This window comes from Ambystoma mexicanum, chromosome 2p (genome assembly GCF_040938575.1).
Source record: "Ambystoma mexicanum isolate Mex_15411 chromosome 2p, UKY_AmexF1_1, whole genome shotgun sequence".
Taxonomy (NCBI): domain Eukaryota; kingdom Metazoa; phylum Chordata; class Amphibia; order Caudata; family Ambystomatidae; genus Ambystoma; species Ambystoma mexicanum.
Window position 1 is genome coordinate 639,392,724 of NC_090923.1, and position 20,264 is coordinate 639,412,987.

A 20,264-nucleotide genomic window follows, 5' to 3' on the forward strand; every position below is an offset into this window, starting at 1 on the left:
AACATTCCCTCACCAATATTTCACATTCCATCATCCAACACATTTCCCCTTCTTCAATGAACATATCCGTTCTTAACCATTGCAATCCTATTCTTATTCCAAACCTGTCCGCTCCTTTCTTTATCCTCACCCAATCTCCACACTATCCCGCTTTTTTCATTCCTGCTCATGACCCACTTTTCTTTTCCTTCAGCTTTTCTCGCATAACATCCACCACACAATCAGATTCTCTCGCTCTTCCCAACCATGGTGGTACAACTTAAGTGTTATGCTTTCGACCTCTCATCAGTTCGAAAGCACTCACCTACGTTTCAGCATGCGGAGACATTCGCAAAGCATATAGTCTCTCCTGTACTGCTACCTTCCTATCTTTGCCACATGTGACAGCCATCCTAATGGCATCCATTATACATCTGTGCATCCTTTTCACCATCCTGTTCCCTTCCGGATGGTATAACGTTGACCTCCTATGCCTTATTCTGCACTTTTTCAAGTAATCCTGAAAACATCCTCCAACAAACTGAGTGCCATTATCCATGAGACTACTACTTGGTAAACCTTCCCTCACGAATACCTCATGCAAAAACCCAACAATTCTCTCACCAGGGGTCTCTCTCACAATTCTATATTCAACACATCTTGACATTAAATCAATTAGGACAAGTATGACCGTTCCTCGACTGCTCCCCATCTCCACTGGTCCCATAGCCAAATTCTCCCACACTTTACTCAGCACACCCGTTTCTACCAAGGTCTGGGATTTTGCCAACTCTCCTTTCCCTGACTTTATACAATCTAGGCAACCGCCCAGTCTCCTCTTTACTTCACGGTGAAAGCTGGCCAACAATACTCACTTCTCAAGATAGCCTTCGTACGAGTGATACCCACATGCCCCTCGTGCGCTAAGTCAATAATCCTCTTGCGAATATCCAGAGGTACCACAACACGCTCCCAACTGTAAAGTAGACCTTCCACAACGAACTCATCACGCACATCCCAGAAGGACGTCACCTCTCCCTCTGATTTAACAAACTCTTAGGTGGCCAGCCGAATTTAACATACCCTCTAACATTTTGTACTGTTTCATCCTTGTCTATGGCTTACAGTCACTCTCCCTTTGACACCACACCATCATAATTAACGTAGATCATTTCTGAGATATCATCACCATCACACATCTCCTCCACCTGTCCTCCAAGTGTGATAGATGATCAGCCAATACATTATCATGCCAAACTTATGACACTGTAATGTTGATACCCAACTCGCAACTCTACTTGACACTTTACCGGGGAGGGACACTTGACACTTTTGACTCAAAAATAACTTTTATGGGATTATGGTCAGTACGAATGATAAACTCCAATCCCCACAAGAGATTTCGGAAATTTTCCACTGCCCAATGGCAAGCCAATGCTTCCTTTTCAAGGACAGAATAATTCCTTTGCGGCCCTTTCAATACATGGGAAATGTATGCAATTATCTCATGCTTTCCATCGTCTTTGATCTGAGACAACACAGCTCCCACACCACCATCACTGGCATCCACTGTGATGACACTATTCCATTTTGTGTCAAAACATTTCAATGCCGTCGCTAAATCAATGTCCCCCATGATGCAACAAAATTCTCTTTTACATGCACTATTCCAAACTAACTTATCTTTTCTTCAAAAGCTTTCTCCATTCATTCACCTTATCATCGAAATTCAAAGCACATTTTCCGTACAATTCAAATCATACCCAAAAAAGGGTCCAAGTTACCCTTTTGTTCTCTGTCTCCCAAACTTTCTTATGGCATTCACCATCTCCCCTTTGGGCTTCAGGCTGGAACTTGAAATCTCATGACCTAGGTATTTGACTTTTTCTTACACACACATTTATCCCTTCTCAGTGATACTCCCTTCTTCTCAAGAATTGGCAGAACGTTTTCAAGAATCACATGTTCCTTTCAATTTTCACAGCACATTAGATCATCATCATCATCTTGGAAGCAAAATACTCCATGCATTCCCCCTAAACAAACGATCCATCACTTTCTCAAAAACTATTGACGGAGACATCAAACCGAATGACATCCTTCAAAACTGAAAGAGCCCATCATGGGTTATAAAAGCACTTAGCTTTCTGCTCTTCTCCTCCAGTTCAATTTGATAAGCAGAATCCATATCGAGTTTTGAAAATACACTCCCTTTTCCAATCAAAGTTAACATCTCATTCATGTTAGGTAGGGGGTGTCTATCTAAAATAACACACTTGTTTAATTCACGCAAGCCGACACATAGGGCCTCATTACACGCTAGGCGGTGAACCATGGCGCAATTAGCGCCATGGTTCATGCCGGTAAAATACCGGCACCGCCTTGGTGGAAAGGGGAATTACCGCCCCATTCCAATGTTGGAGGGGCGGTAATTCCCCCTTCCACCATTGCCCTTCCCCATTCCCATTTTTGCCCCATAGGGCATAATGGGAATGGGGAAGGCGCTAATTACGGCACCGCAAATTGCGGTACCGTAATTAGCTCCCTGGGTCCCTTTGCGGGTTGGTTTTTAACGCCTGCAAAAAGCAGGCGTTAAAATCCCCAACCCGCAAAGGGACCTTGTAGTAAGGCGGTAAGGATTTACCGGTAAAATACCGGTACCGGTAAACCCTTACCGCCTACCGTGTAATGAGGCCCAGAGCATTAACTCCCCCCGTTGGTTTCTTCACCACCACGAGTGGAGAGCCACCATAACACCACCTGCTCTCTCAATAATACCCGGCCTATGAAATACAAGTTCGCTCTTCACACCATCCTTCAAGATTAATGGTACAGAACTTAATTTTTAATCTACAGGATTGCATCCTCATTTAAGTATTATTTGATGCCTTATTCCTTTAATTATTATTACACCATTCACAAACACATTGTGAAACCTCTCCAACAGAGGCACATCTCCAACCTGTAGCACTTGCTCAGACAAATTAGGGTCCAGTCTGATTTGTAGTTACTTTTGCTCATGCCATCCGAGTAGTGTTGCACCTTTTTTTGTCACGTATATTTTTCATTGTGCACACCTTCCTTTGAAAGCAAACTAGGCATCAAACTACTCTAATAACTATTTTTTTTTTCACCTGGATTTAAATCCGCTTTCTGTAATTTTTTAACGTCGCCACCCTCTACTCGCTACAGCACATCCTTGGGCATTACCGATATCTTTGCACCCGAGTCAGCCATCATTGAAACTACTCTTCCATTCACACACACACACACACACACACACACACACACACACACTGGCATACAGACTTTCACATTCGTCATCTTCTGTATTCTGTATGAGATTCACTGTAATGTTTTCTATCACAGTTTCTTCCTCATCTACTGAAGAGCCACCTTCTTCTTCAGCAACATATAACAAAAGTGGACGTTTTTACAGTAATGTGCAAAGTGACCTCTTCTATTGCACTTTGCGCACAGTGTTGCGACCAGGGCAGTTCAGGAACGCAGCAAAATGCGACGTACCCGCACACTGGAAAAACATACATGGTCATCTCCCTTCGGCTGTTTGCTCTTTCCCCATCTGTTGTCGAAATTGTTCTTCTTAATTGACTTCTGCTTTGCTTTCTTTTTCTGTTTGTGTTTGGATACTTTCAGAACTTCAACTTTGACATCCTTGTTCTCTCCTTCTGTTAACTTGGCAACACATGTTCAACCATAGCTCCTCCCTTATTTTATTGCAGTTGCAATCTATCATGAATTTGTCTCGGTTATGCTAGTTATACTTTTCTCCAAATTTGCATGATAATGCCAAATGGTGCAAGGCTGTGACATATTCCTCCACACTTTCTCCCTGTTCTTGAAGTCGCAACACAAAATGATAGCGTTCTAAAATGGTGCTTGTGTTAGGGTTGAAGTGTTTATCCAATTTCAACAATGCCAACTCGAATTTGTTGGGTACATGCCCATCTCCTGTTTCGTGAATGGAAGGTTGTGTTGAAAATCCGTTGCCCCTCATATACCGAATTCCCACATGCAGCCTTTATATAATGTAGGAAGCCCTTCTTCCATTGGTTCAACTTCATTTTTACTCGAACTAGAGATGCCAAGAAAGTGGCAGGTTCTGGTACTCCTGGCATGCCCATTTTTGGTGGGTATCCTGTGCACACAGGTCACTCACACTGAGGGGAAATTGTACCCTGTAGCAGACCTCAGTGTTCTTAGTTGGCTATTGCTTGGCCACTAATTGTAAAAGGCAGATGTAAATAAAGGATATATTTAGCTGCAATTTTATTTTTCCTTTGGCTACTATATTTTTCTTTCATTTACATTTTCCAGTTAGTTTGCATGAGAATAGACAAATGCGCTGCTAATGTCCACATAAAAGTACTTCGAAGAGGTGTACAATGCAGCAGAATCTCAGTGTTTATTCTCCTGCGTCGGAGAAGCTATACAAGCGACATCGCCAAGGCAACCCTTGACGCTCATCATGGGCGTGGTGAGCTGGACCATGTCGCAGGGTCCTATGCTCTATAGAAAAGAGTGACGTTGATTCAATGCAGCGCTGCTGATGAGAAAGAGGGGGGCGCGATCGTGAGTCAGAAGCGAGCAACCCTCGCGGACTATCTAATGTGAAAAAAATAATCTATTTTTGGCCAAATGCAAACGTTGTGTGCAGTGAAGCAATGGATTACAAGCAAACACCCTCCCACCTTTCACGGTGCGTGGGGCTCTGACAATGCCGATCCGAACGACTCAGTGGTCCTCTTCTCCTCTCACTCCAACACTGCCTGGAGCATTCATGGTACAGAGGGGGTCGCTGCTGTCCACTGACACGACAAAACTGCAAACGGAGAGGCTCTGGTAGGACCTGCATGCTGAACTTCCAAAGTAGCCAGCATAAAATTCTGTTCCCAAGGGATGCCATTAATCCTGCAGAGGAAATCTTTGGTATCTCTCAGGTAAGACGGGAGAGTCGATACAAATGGCAATACGATCTCATTTACATATTTGGAAGTATTTTCCAGAAAGAACCCATTTAATTTAAGAATCGGCCTTCCTGGAAGTTTTCTCAAGCTTGAATGAATTTTCGGTAGGAAATATATTGTGGGCATAATAGAACATTTAGGATGCAGATAGTTGCATTCATTCTGATCCAGAATGCTCTGCTGTTACCACTTTGCTAAAAGATCCATGAGTTTTTTTTATTGCTGTCACTGAAGGGATCTGCCACCTGTTTTTGATAGCATTCTCTATCTAACAACTGTCGTTGTGCTTCTCGAATGTAATGAGTTCTATCCAGCAAAACAACTTTAGAGGCTTCAAAAGGCCCAGAATGCAGCAGTTAGTTTGGTCTGTAGGCTGAGTAAATTAGCTCATGCATCTCCTACCCGCCGAGCACTTCACTGGTTGAAAGTGGATGAGCGTATCAACATTAAAGTGGAATGTCTCATATTCAGATGCCTAAATGGATCACCACCAGGGTACCTGAGGGACAAGATTAGCGGCTCCAAACCTTCCAGGTGCCTACGATCAAAAGACCAATTACTACTGAGTATCCTCTCATTTGTCTTTGTATCAAGGGGTGATAGAAGATTTGCTGTCTTTGGCCCAAAGCTCTGGAATAGTATTCCCAGAGTACTCCTAGAGAGATCAGGGTTTTGGACACTCTTTACCAATTCCATAGGGCACTAAAACGTTCCTGTTCAGATAATTGAATATCATCATGTTATGACTAAAACTTCTGCTTCAAATTAGATTTTGGCTACAATCTGTCTGGTCAACTTTTTTTCAGCTTCCAGCTGCAGCACTAGATGGTTTAGTCCGTCATGAGCGCTATATAAATACTCAAAATCAAAATATCAAATCCATGATAATGCCTCAAATCGTGTGTATATATATTTATATGACAGGTTCTGCGGTCTGGGTTAAGTTGCTCAAACCAGAGAAAAGGGCAGTTTCTGTGTGGTTTATAACTTTAGCGCTGTTTGACGAATCCTCACAAATCTTTGCAAAAAAAGTATACAGCCACCTTTGTATTATTTTGTGATGTTTTGTGCTATTTCATCACAGGGGGAAGTTAATAGGGGGGGGTCCAAAAACATTTGAAATCCAGATGAATGGAAACCATTTTTGCTCGCGTCTATAGGCCAAACCCACTGGACAGATTGCACCAAGCAGCGGCCTGGTCCTGAAAGTGTGCTTTTGCAAATTTGGTGTTAAGCCATAGAGTAGATTGTTTGAAAATGGGGAAAAAGTAGGTCCACAAAATGTGCGATATCTCCGCCCGATGACTCTGGACCAATCAGGGAGCCGTGCAACATTTACAGACGTCTTACGTGGCCACTGATAAATAGTGGGCATATTGAATCTGTGAACCATGACATTTGTCTGCAGAAAGCAAGGTACAGAATTGTTGTGGAATATACATAAGGTTATTTTGAGTATGAAAGTGTCTGGGGAGGGTGGGGCAGAGAAAAGAATGGCAAAATGGAAGTGTTGTTATGAGTGAAAAAGGTCTGGGGGTTTTCACTGAGTACGCAGAGTTTTTTTACCATCTCTGACCGACCCAGACACTGGGTCGTGGGTGTATTTTGTAGTGCAGCATGGACATCTGTCCGCTGAATTCTTTTGAGCTTGAAGGTGTGATGTGATATGCTACATGAGTGATTACGCTTGATTTTATAGTTCTGCAATGAAACTGGTGAGTTGTGAGTAACATTTATGTCTATTTGTAATAACATACATATATTCGTGGCTGTTTAAGTGGCTAGAATGTGTGAGACATGGTTGGAGTATATTGTTGTGGGCATGAATCTGGACACTGGCCATGGCCACAGTAATTATGGAAGGATGTGAATATTGTGAAATGAATAATGCGATTATTGGGCTTATATTTTGTAACAAGTCTGACACTGGGTATGGACACAGTAATGTTGTAATAGATGCCAACATTGTGAAACAATAATATGGATATTAGGCATACATATAGTAACATGTTTATTTTGGGTTTAAAAGGAGCAACATTGTGGTTGCTGGTTATTGATAAAATAGTGCACTTAGTTTGACATGGTAAGGAGGCTATGATCTGTTATTTGTAAAGAAAAGAAAATATAGTTTGTTATAGAAAATAGTTTGCAAAATATAATTGGAGTATTATATACATGTACTTTTTTGACTAACATAAGTAGTACATTGTACAGACTATGTTTTGTACAATATTTGTGCGTGATACAGTGTTGTATTATTTATTAATCATTGGGGAAAAAATCCAAGGTGGATTAAAAAAACGATGTTATACATTTACTGTTTCTGATATTTATATTGTCTTAAACTTTGTAGGTTTAGAAATTAGTACAGCGGTAGTATGGGTGAATTGAGTACATAAATAGTTGACATTGTGTTCCAAGGGTAATGCAATTAAGGAATATCAGTTTTGTGTTTTTGCTTCGGTGTGAAATAGATATCCATTGGCGTATACTAACTGTATAGTACAGTGTTAGTATGGAAGTATTAAGTAATTATAAACCTGATGTCATGTTTTCAGTGTATTATAATGAAGTAATATAGTTTATTGTGTGTCGTTATATTTAAAGTGGTTAGATACCCGTTGGCGTTTTCTAACTGCATATTATTGCAATTATCAATTTTACATGTATTTCAATGACTACATTTGGGTTTGAGGAATATTAAGTAGGCAATTGTTAGATTTGCTGGTAACCTATGTTTTTGAGTAAAGGAAGTGTTGTTACATTGAAGACAAACACTTCTTTTTTTGTATATGCAGTATAGTGGCCTCAAGTGGTTGTGGCACCAGTGTTGTATATTATGCCACTGTTGTGAAGGTTTTCTTGCCAAGAGACACTTGGATGCGTGTAAACTTAGTGAGTTTACACTTATTTTTAGTTCCATCTGCATTGTATCTTAAAAGCATAAGTATTACATATTGGGCAAGTGATTCTATATGTATGATGGATCGATAGTCTGAATTGCAGAAAGAGCATAATATGCCATGATTTGCATTTTGCAGAAGCTGTTGAAATGGAATTGAATCACAAGTTGGTATAGATACATACACAAATCGTTCATTAGAGATGTGCTCCTGTGAAACAATCTATAACTAACTGTGGTGTCAGGGTTGTTAGTGGCATTTCTGTGTAGGATAAAGATTTGTAAAACACAACTTGTCTTAGAGGTTTAAGTAAATATTGTCTACAATTGGAATAGAAGATTGATTGCCACATTTGCATAGCAATTTACTACAGTTCTGTTGCTAAATCTAAACAGGCCATTTGGTCTCAGTTAATTTGATGGTCCTGCATTTGTTTTTTCTTTTTTTGCTGGGATTGGGGAGAGATCTGCTATGGCTTCTGTTTCTACCATTTGTCTTTTGAAAGTTTTTTTGGGGGGGTATATAGTACATATCCAGACGTGGAGTGTAGAGTGCATGCAGCCTGTTGCATTCTAGAATGCAAGGAATGTCAGTGTTGACTTTGCATCCAAGTTAACTAAGAATAGACCATTGAGTGTGCAAAGACGTGAAAGTACTACGTAACTCATACCTTCTTTGTGCTGCCAATGTCAATATGTACATGGTCGGGGGTGGAAACCTTGTGACTTGCTCTCTGCATAGATACATATCTTTGAAAAGAAGGAAACATGCTGTTGTGCAGGGATTTATTTGTTTCTGCAAGTTTATCAAAATGGATGTTGACAAACTGGATATTGTTTTCGTTTGCATGTGTTTGGAAGCCAACAACTGTTTCAAATGCTCCATTGAATAAACCTTGTTCTACGTGAAGGTTATGTTTTATTATCACTCTGCAGTTTAGCTGCAGAGGTAACAGTTTTTGTAATCCAGCTGTGTTTGAGATGCATCCTTCTAGGCTATTCAGTCGTGCTGTTGCTTGTTGACACACAGGGAGTTGCCATTTCTGCAATATTTTGAATGAGTGGTTCTTGGCTTCCTGCAGGTTTCTTTACTCTTTGTCCAACATTTCTTTGCACCGTTTAAAATGTTCATTTGTTATACTGCTTTCATTTGCCTTGAGTGTAGTTTCAAAAGTGACATGGTCACCTTACAATTCTTCGTCTTTTCTCCAAGGTTTGAAAAGTTGTAGCAGGCTCATGTAATTAAGTTCTCTATGGTGTATAGATTTAAATGATAACTTTACATGGTTAATTAGGCTGGATTTTTAAAGACTTACTAAGCTTCCTTCACAACTTAAAAGAATAGTCCACTCTAAATTTTTTATTGGCTCAAAGGATGGGCCATAATCAAAAATAGATATAAAAAATATTTTTAAAGAAAGTTCCTATGTAAAATTTTGAGCAAATCAGGCTCAAACTCAAGATTTGTGAAATGGATGAGCCTCCTGTTCTTGTGTTAAGCTCTGCCCTCGCGGCAATAATGAAGCAAAAGCCAGCCAGCTGTAATAGACAAAAGCTACCAGTAGGTGGCTTTTGCTTCATTACTCCCGGAGAGCAGAGAATACAGTCAGGATCCTGTTTGCTGGTAAGTGCTTTCTGTGTTTTATTTTAGATATTCACTGTAATAATAAATACAATGTTGTTGTATTTATGATTGCAGTGGCTTTTGCTTTGAGTCTCCCGGGCTCCCCGCTGGTACAGCAATAACATACTACTAGTCTAACAGTAGTATTTGAAATCCAGATTATATATGTATGCTACTAACCCTCACTTATCCAACTGTGATGTAATAACAGTTTGTCACCTGTTATACTTTCCATTGTAAGCCAAATGAGGCTCATATGTGACTCTTTCAAGTCTGTATCTGTGTTTTTTCTGTTATGAACCTACTATTTTTAGATGCGTGTCCGAATCTATGAATAAATGTAATCCTTATCCAACCTCTTTCTAACCTATCTGTGACCTTTAATGGCTAGTAATTGCAAACTAGCTCCCTGCCTCTTTTAAGCCTACCTCCTCTACACGATTGACCAGGGGTAGCTGTTGACTCTCCTCTTTTCTTGTTTATGCCAAACGCCTTTTCTGAGTCAAGCCCCCCTTTAACAAAAAAGAACGCTTTCCTTGCCCTTATATTCCTTGGGATGATATGTCAAACAAAAAGGTCTTTTAGCTCAGTCTTCTCAGGTTTGATGAGATAAGCTGTGACATAGCTTGCAACGGCTCTTGAATTGTCTGCAATGTATTGAATGTCTATATTAACATTCCACAAGAGGGCAATGATAGGATTGTAATCATTGATGTACTTGGATGCCTCATCTTTTTTAATGTGGTATGTGTTTTTCGGAAAATTGCCTTTGACAATGTGGCTAAGCGAAGACATGAAACTATTTGCTTGACCTTTGGAACAAACTGGTCTAGGGAATCCAAAGCAACAATTGGTGAAGTATTTCCCTTTGTTTTTATATCGATGTCAGCAATATTTGACACACTTATTTCTTTGGAAATGTAAAATGAGTGTACGTAGGTCATTATGTAGGTCTTCTGAAGGGATTTCATAGGTAATGTCATTTTCAATCAATTGTAAAACATGGTCATCACTATCATGGCCAAATTTGGGAGCATTTTATATCCACAAAAGCATAAGGATGCGTGGTGCCCCTCTGGATTGCTATTCTTTTCTCCAAAAGGAGTGTTCTACTTCTTCGAGTGGAAGACAGTTTTTATTACAGATGTAGTGTAACATGGCAATGAAATGATGGTGAAAGTATCTTGAGACATTGAACTTTTTATGTCTATTCCTTCTTGATTTTGGTTTGCAGTGAGTAGAAAGTCATGCAAGTCATCCCATGCATACTTTGCACAACTTAAAAGTAACAAACGATGGGCCTAGGTTCCTTAACATACAATGTACATCAGAATGATGTCAGAACCAGTAATCTTTGGTAGCACGCATAATTTCCAAGAGATTTGTAATACTTGACTAACACTTCATCTTTGTCTTTTATACTTTGAAGGAGTTCAGGAGCTGACATGTTTAGGAAATGAGTACCTGTTTGTAGTGTGTGTGCAACTTCGTAACAGAGTTGCTAGTTTACCATTCGAACAAGAGGTGGAAAATGTATTCAACATTTTGCTGGTATCTTGGATCTTCCGAATACATTTGTAGAGAACGATATTCTAATGCACTGATTTGTATGGGTCTTTCATTGTGTCTTGCTCCTTTTCGTGCAGGCAAGAATTGTGGAAAACAACATGCTTCTAAACTGTTTTCCCATATGCTCACTGGAGACCCTTTGGCTTGATATGATTCTTATGCATATTCCATGGTGTCTTTGGAATTTAGTGGGTGAACTGTATACGGTTCTAAAATGTTGTCCATAGTGATAGGACAAACACGTTCAAATTGGCCAGTTTGTGGTACATCTTCATATAGTTGGGTGCTTTCTTTTAAGTTTTCTTCTAGGTTTATATCTTTGTAGTATTCATTGTTTTATTTAAGATATTCTAGGGCTTCATTAACTTTGTTTAAGCCAAATCATTGTTGCCAATTTTGTTGGCACACCATTAACTAGTCAAATCAAAGATTGTCATACTGGTCGTCCTACTCCTAGTATTTCTACATTTTTATTAAGGTCTAATGTTAAGTATACTATTTTGCCACAAATGCCTTTGAGTAATTCTAATGACCGCAATTTGGCAACTGCCAAATTGCCGTCATCAGAATTACTCAAAGGCATTTGTTGGTTGGAGACTTATTGTAGCTTTGAATGGGTCTATGGTTAAATTATAATACTTTCATACAGATTAAGTTGTTGCAGAGCTTTTGGAAGTTAAAATATTTCTATGTTATTATTGATAGTCCCCGATTGCATTTGATCATTATCAAGCTTCGTATTGCAGTATGAGCACAGCATTAAGGGATCAGTTATTTTGTATTTATCTTGTGCTGTTCAACATAAAGCTAACTGAACCATTGTGATTATTCATTATCTTCTATTTTATAGGCCATATCTACACATTGTATACTTTTCTTATAGAAAGTTCTACGACAACAGACACCTACTTTGTCTGGAATTTTTTTGAAACTTTGCCATTTCTTTTTTGTATGCGTTTGTATGGAGGTTACTGTTGGAAAGTTGTTAGTTTATATTTTCAACATTAACTGGGTTTTCAAAATCTACTGCACTTCCCAAATGTTTGCTTTGTATGTGTTGCATTTGTCTGAGGAGTTCTTCGGCTGTTCCATTTAGGAGATTGACATTTAATTGTTGTAGGTCTAGAGCGGGACATTTTGCATTGTACAATCTATGCACAAGGTTTAGCATTGTAGAATGGTGCGTTTCTAAAATTTTAATATGATTGATGGTGCTTTTACAAGCAGTTCCCGAAATGGAGGCTAATTAATGCCCTCATAGTCCAGTGTGGTTGTGCATGGTTTGTAACATTTTGATTCTACTTTAGTGTTTTGTTTTAACAGTGACTGAGGAATTGTTGTAAAAATTTGAATGATTGTTGGCGAACACTGCATATTGAGCTGCAAGTCAGTTTGTACACTGGACGATTTGTCTGGACAAAATGAACACTTGTTTCAAAGTTTGTTGGGGAAGATTTTTCTATTTAGGTTTCTTTTGTCATTATGGTCTCTGCTAGTATTTCATAGCCTCGTCCATTACGGTCCATGGCAATTGTGTTAGTTTGTTGTGGTTTATATACTTCTTCATTGAAATATGGTTCTGTGCTACTGGTGTGAAACCATTCACCTCCACAAAAGTTAGAAAAACTATTTACATTGAAAATGCGCATGTTTTTAAGTTGTTTTTGTGGTTTGTTAATGGAGTTAGTGGTTTCATTCTTTTTAAAAGTAACCTAAAAAATGCTGTTTTAGGTTGAATGCGCTGTCAATCAGAGCTCCAAGGATAATTTTTTTTCTGGTAGTTTTGAAGTGTAGAACGTTACTTTTCGGATTTTTTTACGAGATTGCAAGAACTCTGTCCTGGAATTTATTTTGTAAAACTGATTTCTTTGAATGTTTTACTGTGGCTACATCAACGTTGCTAGAGGTAAAGATAATTAAAGTAATTTGGTTTCAGTAATGGTATGAGGAAGGGTCAATGGAGGAAGAAATGCATTGGTGTTAGATGAGTGTTGTAAATAGGAATATATAGATACATTTTGAGTACTGGGAAGAGAAAGAGGAGCGTTAGATAATGGAGATTATAGTTGGATAGTTTGAAGTGGAAGAGGAATGTATAGATAATGCAAGGTATGTAGTAACATTTCTGTACAGAAAAAATGTGTTGATGTGTGGTGTAATGGTATGAGGAAGAGGGATGTGAGATAATTAAAAATAATTTGATTTAAGTAATGGTATAAGGATGGTGAAATACAAGAATGAATTAATTGTTGCTATTGAATGTATATGAGAGAAAGAGTGGTTTAGGAAAGAAAATGTATTGTAGTCATTTATATAGCGCCTTTTCCCCATTTGTATGGCTGGAACACCCTCTGGGATCAAAGTTTAGGTATGGGAAATTCTAAAAGTTTACTTTAAGATGCGTGTGTGCATTCTGCCGGGTTATGACTTAGGAGACTGGCTGGGACCCAGTAAGCAACACAGAGGTCAGGTATGCGGGCAGGTGCTGCTGGTGGCTAAGATAGAGTGCTAGTACAGGAACTATGTGTGCCCAGCTAGATTGAATTTGAGTAGGTTGTTGCCGTCTAATGCCAGAGGTGTTGAGGCACATCAAGGGTTTCAGTGCGGATGGCTATTCTAGAATGCATGGATGAGGAGCCGTGCCTGCGGCATGTGTCCACATACTTAGTGTGATTTATACATACCTTACACTCTGACAGATTTTGTCTTCAGTGTCGTTTTCTTAGGTGTCTCAAGGCTATAGGCTGGTCATTCGAGTGCCTCATCTTGTGGGGTTAGCATACTACAATTGGGAAGGAACTGGCTGGTGGCATTATTTGAGCGCAATAGGCAAGTAAATTAACTAGACATTGCCATCTATGGCCTAAGACCAATGGTATTGTTTCCCGCGCCCAAAGGGAAGAACCATCTAAGTGCATCTTAGTGCATCTCTATGCCTACCCCCCAAAAACCATTAAAGTGCATACCGTGCCCTATAACCCAAGTTAAACTGGAAGGGTGCGGGGGTGGAAGGATGTATGTTCGTCTGCTGGAATGGAAGGGGTGAGTTTATCACGGTATGCCATTTGAACGCTGCTGGCATCCGCAGTGGTTTGAAATTGTAGGTATTTTGTTGGGTCTGGGCCCGTACTTGTAAGTGAGGAGCAATCAAGCATAGAGTGGAAAAGGGATTTCAAGAGGAGGAAGGAAAAAGCCAGGTTTTGAGGGCCTTTCAAAATGTGAGGTGATTGTCAATGCTACGGATGTGGCGAGGCAGAGAGTTCCAGATAGTGGGAGCTTGGACGGAGAAGGAGGATCTATCCAGTCTAATACAGTTATATTGGAGGATAGCTAGGAGAAAAGCTGTGCCGGATTGGAGTGTCCTGGAGGGAGGGGAGTAATACACATGGCTTTAAAGGTAGTTTGTCGACCAAAAGGGAGCCAGTGTAGGACTCTCAGTGCGGTGCTGATGTGCTCTCTGGGAAGGAGTCAATGAGGAGGCGGCCACAGCATTTTGGATTCTTTGGAGTTTATGGAGAATAATGGTCAGTACTGGGATGATAAAGAAGGTTGTTGTGGGACTAATATGAAGCAGAGAGATATATAGTTAAGATATGTGTGGTAAGAAGGGTTGGTAGAGAGTGGTTGTATAACTCTGTGGTGTTGGGTAAATGATAGATTGTAATTGGGAAGTGTTGTGTGGTATAAGTATGGGTACATGATTGGAAATGTGTGGTAAGGTGCTTGTAGTGGTATGTGTTGCATAGTGGTGGTGTTAGTCAATAAGGGAGTGGTGATGTTGTTGAATACGGCGGAATGTTGTGCCTTGATGGAAAACAGCGTGATTGCTGTAATGGAATGAGTTATTGTACAGTGATGAGGGTTTTGTGGGTGTAATTCTAGAGGGATGAGGAAGAGTTTATGGATAGTAATGTGTATTCATATTCTGTAATGCAATGAGGAAGATAGTTGTTGGATTGGATTTGAGTAATGGTATGAGGTTGGGGAAATGTAAGAATGAATGAATTGTTGCTTGTGAAGGTATATGAGAGAAAGTGGTGGTGTTAGTGAATAAGGGAGTGGTGGTGCTATTGAATGAGGAGGAATGCTGTGCAGTAATGGAAAAGAATGCGATTGCTGCAAAGGATGAGCAAGAGTGTAATACAATATTGTAGAGTAAAACATGAGTTTTTAGGCTAATACACAGACTTATGTTATTACAATTATGGTGACATACATGGTACATTAATATACTTACTTTGTGGACATGGAAGAGTTTTCTTTCTTCTGTAGGTTTCTTTGGTAATCTTTTTTTCTGTAAATGTCAAAAATAAGTAATCGTGAACTGGTTTAAGTAGTAGGGCTTGGCACTTGTTATGGTAGCAGAAGTTATTAAAAAAGCAGTAAATTGAGTTGTGAGATGGCTCCTGTAGTGAAGTGTGTTAAAATAATGTATAATAATAGTGGCATAGGTTTTGAGTTTTGAGAGAAGGAATTTAAGTTTGAGTTTGTGTAGAGCCAGCATTAAGGTAAACATGTTGTATTAGAGTTCATATAAGGATACATTTAATATAAGGGATACTTGGCTATCTGTTGATTGGTTATTTGTGCACCCACTGATTGTGTCTGTCCATGGTAATGATTATAGGAATTACAACACAGTTCATGCCCCCTACCTGCCAAAACGCATTGTAATTGGAAGTGTGTTAGCTTGCTTTAATCCAGCATTACCATCAAAGTTTCTTGTTAAGTGGCTGTTTGCTTTTTTAAGAACAGTTTTTGAGAGTCAATGTTTTAATTGCTGCTGTAAAGAGTTCTGCCTTCAGAAAGTGGATTTCTTTAGAACTATGTGCTCTTAAAAAGAGGTTTAGCGATGGCAGCAGTTTTGGCTTATGTCCAAGGATATGGTATTTTCTAGGCAGTGCTACCAGATGGCCATGTAGTTGCAACATTTTGCACCTGCTCACATTAAGTGCCAGTTGATAGTGCTATGGGAGTGTTTGGCAAGTATGTTTTCCTTCTTTGTAAAAAAAAAAAATTCAAAATGTTGCCACCTCTCATGCACCTATAAGCCGAAATGATTGCATTGGACTACAGATAGGGAGGTAGGCCCATAAGGAGGCACCTAGAGGAAAGCCTTATGAGGAGGGACGCAGAGTCTGTAGGTGTCGTTCGGTTATGTGCCCACCCACTGCCTGTCCATGGCCATGCTAATACCTATGGCCATTCCCACCCATTCCTGCCACTGCCCACAGAAAACCTCTCCTCATAGGAATTCTTTGAGCTCACTTTAATCAAGCCTTACCATCAAACTTTGCATTCATAGTGTGCGATAGTGCTTTCTGAAAGCAGTCTTCTGAAAGCTGATTTCTTAATTGAAAAATATCTTATGGACTGCCTTCAGTCATGTGATTTAGAAGCATTCTGCGTGCCCTTCAATGATGTCCCGTTAAAAACAAGCATAGGCAAAGCCACTGAAGGCATGTTTAAAACAAGCATTTGCAAACCCAACATTTCTGGCTTGTGCCAATGTTTTAAGCTTTTGCCAGGTACTGCTATTAGAAGGCCAGGTACTGGCAACATTTTACACCTGCTACTAACAATGTGTAGTGAATACCAATACGGCTGTGGCTGGGAAGGGACTTTCCCATGCCTACACACAAGCTCAAACTGTTGGCATGGCTTGGCTAAAAGCTTGTTTAAAGTAGTCATTGGTGCCGTAGTGAAGTATGTTTTGCAGCAATAGACAATATTGTTTAAGTTATATTACAAAAGGTGGTAAAACAAAATATTTTTGAAAATGAAAGAATACCCATAGTATGTTTTCTTAGATGTAGATTGTGGAATCTAGAGGTTGAATCTGCAAATTGAAATCTGTAAACATTTGTTATATACTCTGTGATAGAGGAGGCTCTGAATCACAGGATAAATCCACTCCGAGCTGAAAGGTACATCTGGACTGTTGAACTGAGGGGACAGGGTTACATGTAGAGTTTTTGGATGTGATTGGTGGATGGATGTGTGACTGTTTGAATGTAGCCACTCAGATAGTGTTACAGAGATAAGGTAAACAGTGTAAAAGGGCTGCCCTGTGTTTGAACATCCATGGACATCTGCAAACCTATCGCACGTGCCATCCTGGCCCTTTCATCATGCTCTGCATGAAGAAAGCACTGTGGAGGCTGTGGACATCACGGATGGCCTAGGACAGAGGGAGGCTCAACCAATTAGGTTAACTGTTTGTGAAGGAGGAGATCAACTGCAGAGGAGGACAAGTGCCTAATTTCTTGCTTGAATTGTTGAAAGCATGGACATAACAAGACGACTGTTTGGATATCAGGAGATTTGTGGATTCATTGGGTGAAGATACATTCTGAGCAGCTTGGCATCTCTGATAATCTTGGACTACAAAAAGTGGAGTTGGTATGGCATTGAGTTCGTGAAATGGAATTGAGTCAATGATTACCCATGTGTGAAGATCTGCTGCATTTGAAAAATCCAGAAATGATTATAGTATATTGTAGAGGCAATAGTTTAAGATAGGTAACTAGAATAGCTTTGCAGTTTGCATGAAAGATACTTTTAGAAGGCTAATGGGCCTTTTTCAAACACAAAGTTTACTTTTTCACGAATTATTCAAAGACAAATGTGGAAGTGATCACACTTGTTTTGTCCACAAATCGAAAAAGCAAGGCGGAATACCAATAAAGCTGTATGTGCATTCTTACAAGATGTAGGAAATTAGCTTTTTCTTTCTAATATTCAGAATGCAGCGCAACAGTTTTTGTAAAATAATATGTATTACAATATTTGTTGGTACATACGGTAGATATGCATATTAAGAAAAAGAAAATGAAAAAAAGGCTCTTAAGAGCCAACGTTATAGTAAGAAAAGAAGCAGTAAAGTGAAGTTAAAATCCTCTTTTTCCACCGTGTAGTCCACGGACATATTCTCAGTCCGCAGACTTAAATGGGGCACAAAAGTAGAGGAAGTCATGGTGTTGGGTGATGTAATGTGAATAGGAAGTGTAAAAGACTCGAGTATGGCTGAAACACCTCTCAATCATGTTACACCTTATGTTTGATATTTTGCATGGCAGAGAAAAGGGATGGGACAGAACATTATTTCTGTCACCTTATGTTTTTCTCTGCTATACAACTGCTCCAGTATTTTCATTAAAATAAAATGTAATGCTAATGAAAACATTTGAGATTCTTATACAGTTTAACTACTCTAAGCATAAATGTAAAGTAGATGGAGTCTACAAGACTAAACGTTTTTTAAATTTGTCATTCTATTTTTAAACTTTGAAAGGCGGTTACCCATGGAACCTCTTTTTTGTATTTTGCTTTTTTGGGGGTTGAGGGGGCAGATGGAGTTAAGGAGGGATGGGGAGGGAGGGAAGGGGCACTAACCACCTTAAGGCAGGGACAAGTGGACAAGGGAAGATGTAGAGCTTGGTTTTAAAAAAAAAAGTAAAGGGAATCCTTTTTGTGCGCCTTTACAGCTGCCTCAAAGGCGCTTGTGATTTGCTCCCCCTACAGATAAGCATGTCTCAGTGAACACAGAGAATTGTTGAATGCGAAATATATGGGTCAACAGCCTCTTGTATGGCCTGTAAGGCAGCAGAAGGAATCCTATGCCCCACTGAGTTGGAATGATAATGATGTGTTGTCAGGAGTAGTTGATGAGGGTGTAGTAGAGGAGGTAGGTATACATCCAGAGTAGGGAATTGCCTATCTCAGGGCAGTCAGGTGAAATGTCCTGGTGTGGCGGTGCATGGAGAGTGTGTCAAAAGTTTAGCGCACACAGGCAGCTTGTGCTTTTAGCACTCCACGGATGGTGGTGAAAAACCTCCACACCCATGACTCCTTCCAACCAGCCGCTGTAGTAGGTACCTCCTCTACTACATCCTAATCTTCCTCATGCAGCACATCTGATGCAGTGCCCCTGTTCCCCAGTCCAGGTGGTAGTGGTGTTGGCCCCCGAGGAGGAGGAGGGAGGGCTATAACGGATGCTATTCTGTGCTCCAGGTGAAGGTTTCAAGCTCCCAAAGAGAAGCTCCTCTCAGTAACCCTGCCAGATTGAGGATGACTAAAAGAAACGGGTGGGTCCCTTTGGAGGAACTGTTCACAGTCTTTCCTCCTGTCCACGGACTTCAGAGTCTAGAAAAGGCTGTGAAAAGTTGTAAAATGTTCAGAGAACTAAGAATGGTACTAGCAGTTGTTGAAGGGCAAACTTTCAACTTCAAAGTTGCTTGAGTGGCCGGAAATTGGATTTCAAGTTGTCTGCGAAGCATGGACACCCGTCACGGACACGTAATTGCATCGCACAGGCGTGGTCACACAATGATGTTCGCGAGCTTCGTGAACTATAATGCACCCCCATGACGTCACGCATATTTGCTGCGGCGTTCACGATCTTACTTGGTAGGCTTCATGAGGATGGCACATGGTGGGATGTCACTCGCTCACCCTAGTCAGATTGCAACCGAGTAATGCCGTTCGCAAACTAATTAAATGTGTGTCATGAAGTTACAGACATGTCTGTTGATCACGAACCTCGTCGCATGGTGTGACGTCACTCAGGGGCCTAAATGGATGGCGACCGGGTGGTTACATTCGCAAACTAATTTAAAGTGCCTGGATGATGCTGAAAACTTGGTAGTACGTTGGCTACGGTCAGACACCCATGTGACATCAACATAATGAGATCGTGCCGACACAAACATCCATATAGTCCACAAAATTCGAATTGACATTTGAAAAAAATAAAGTGTTTATTCTAACAAAGAAATGTCTGCTTTACTGGGCCTTTAAACTTCCGAAGGAGGTACCAATAAATCATCAAGCCTGTGCGAAGCGCGGGTGCGATGTGTGTAGTGTTTTGTGTTTGGCGTTTTAAGGGCGAAGAGGAGGCTGCTGGAAAGACCTGGTAATTACTCTAATACATATAATTCACCTTGTTCTATTGTGCAATGAGGTCACAACCTACCATGGACAAATCCCAAGAAGGGGTGTACCATGAATATGATCTGAAGATGGTAGTTAAGCTAGTTGAAGACCAATGAGAATGGAAGAATTGGAGAAAGGTTGGATTTCTTTGTATATGTGTTGTCCAATCATGTGTGGGTGGTGGATTGTAATAAAATATATGGGAGTGTTTTAACTGTTGCAAAAATGTATATAATGTATCAACATATGTGGTTTGATGAGACTTGGG

General features: G+C 40.1%; 1 protein-coding gene across 2 annotated transcripts in view; it reads right to left on the reverse strand.

Moving 5' to 3' along the window:
* Nucleotides 1-20,264, reverse strand: part of MST1 (macrophage stimulating 1) — a 1,288,434-nt gene that overhangs the window by 351,943 nt on the left and 916,227 nt on the right. The window contains exon 13 of one of the 2 annotated variants that reach the window (XM_069644176.1): nucleotides 15,300-15,356. The exons of the other annotated variant lie outside the window; for it this stretch is intronic. Coding sequence (XP_069500277.1) covers nucleotides 15,300-15,356 — 57 coding nt within the window. The remainder of the gene's footprint in view (nucleotides 1-15,299; nucleotides 15,357-20,264) is intronic. 2 annotated transcript variants of the gene reach the window in all.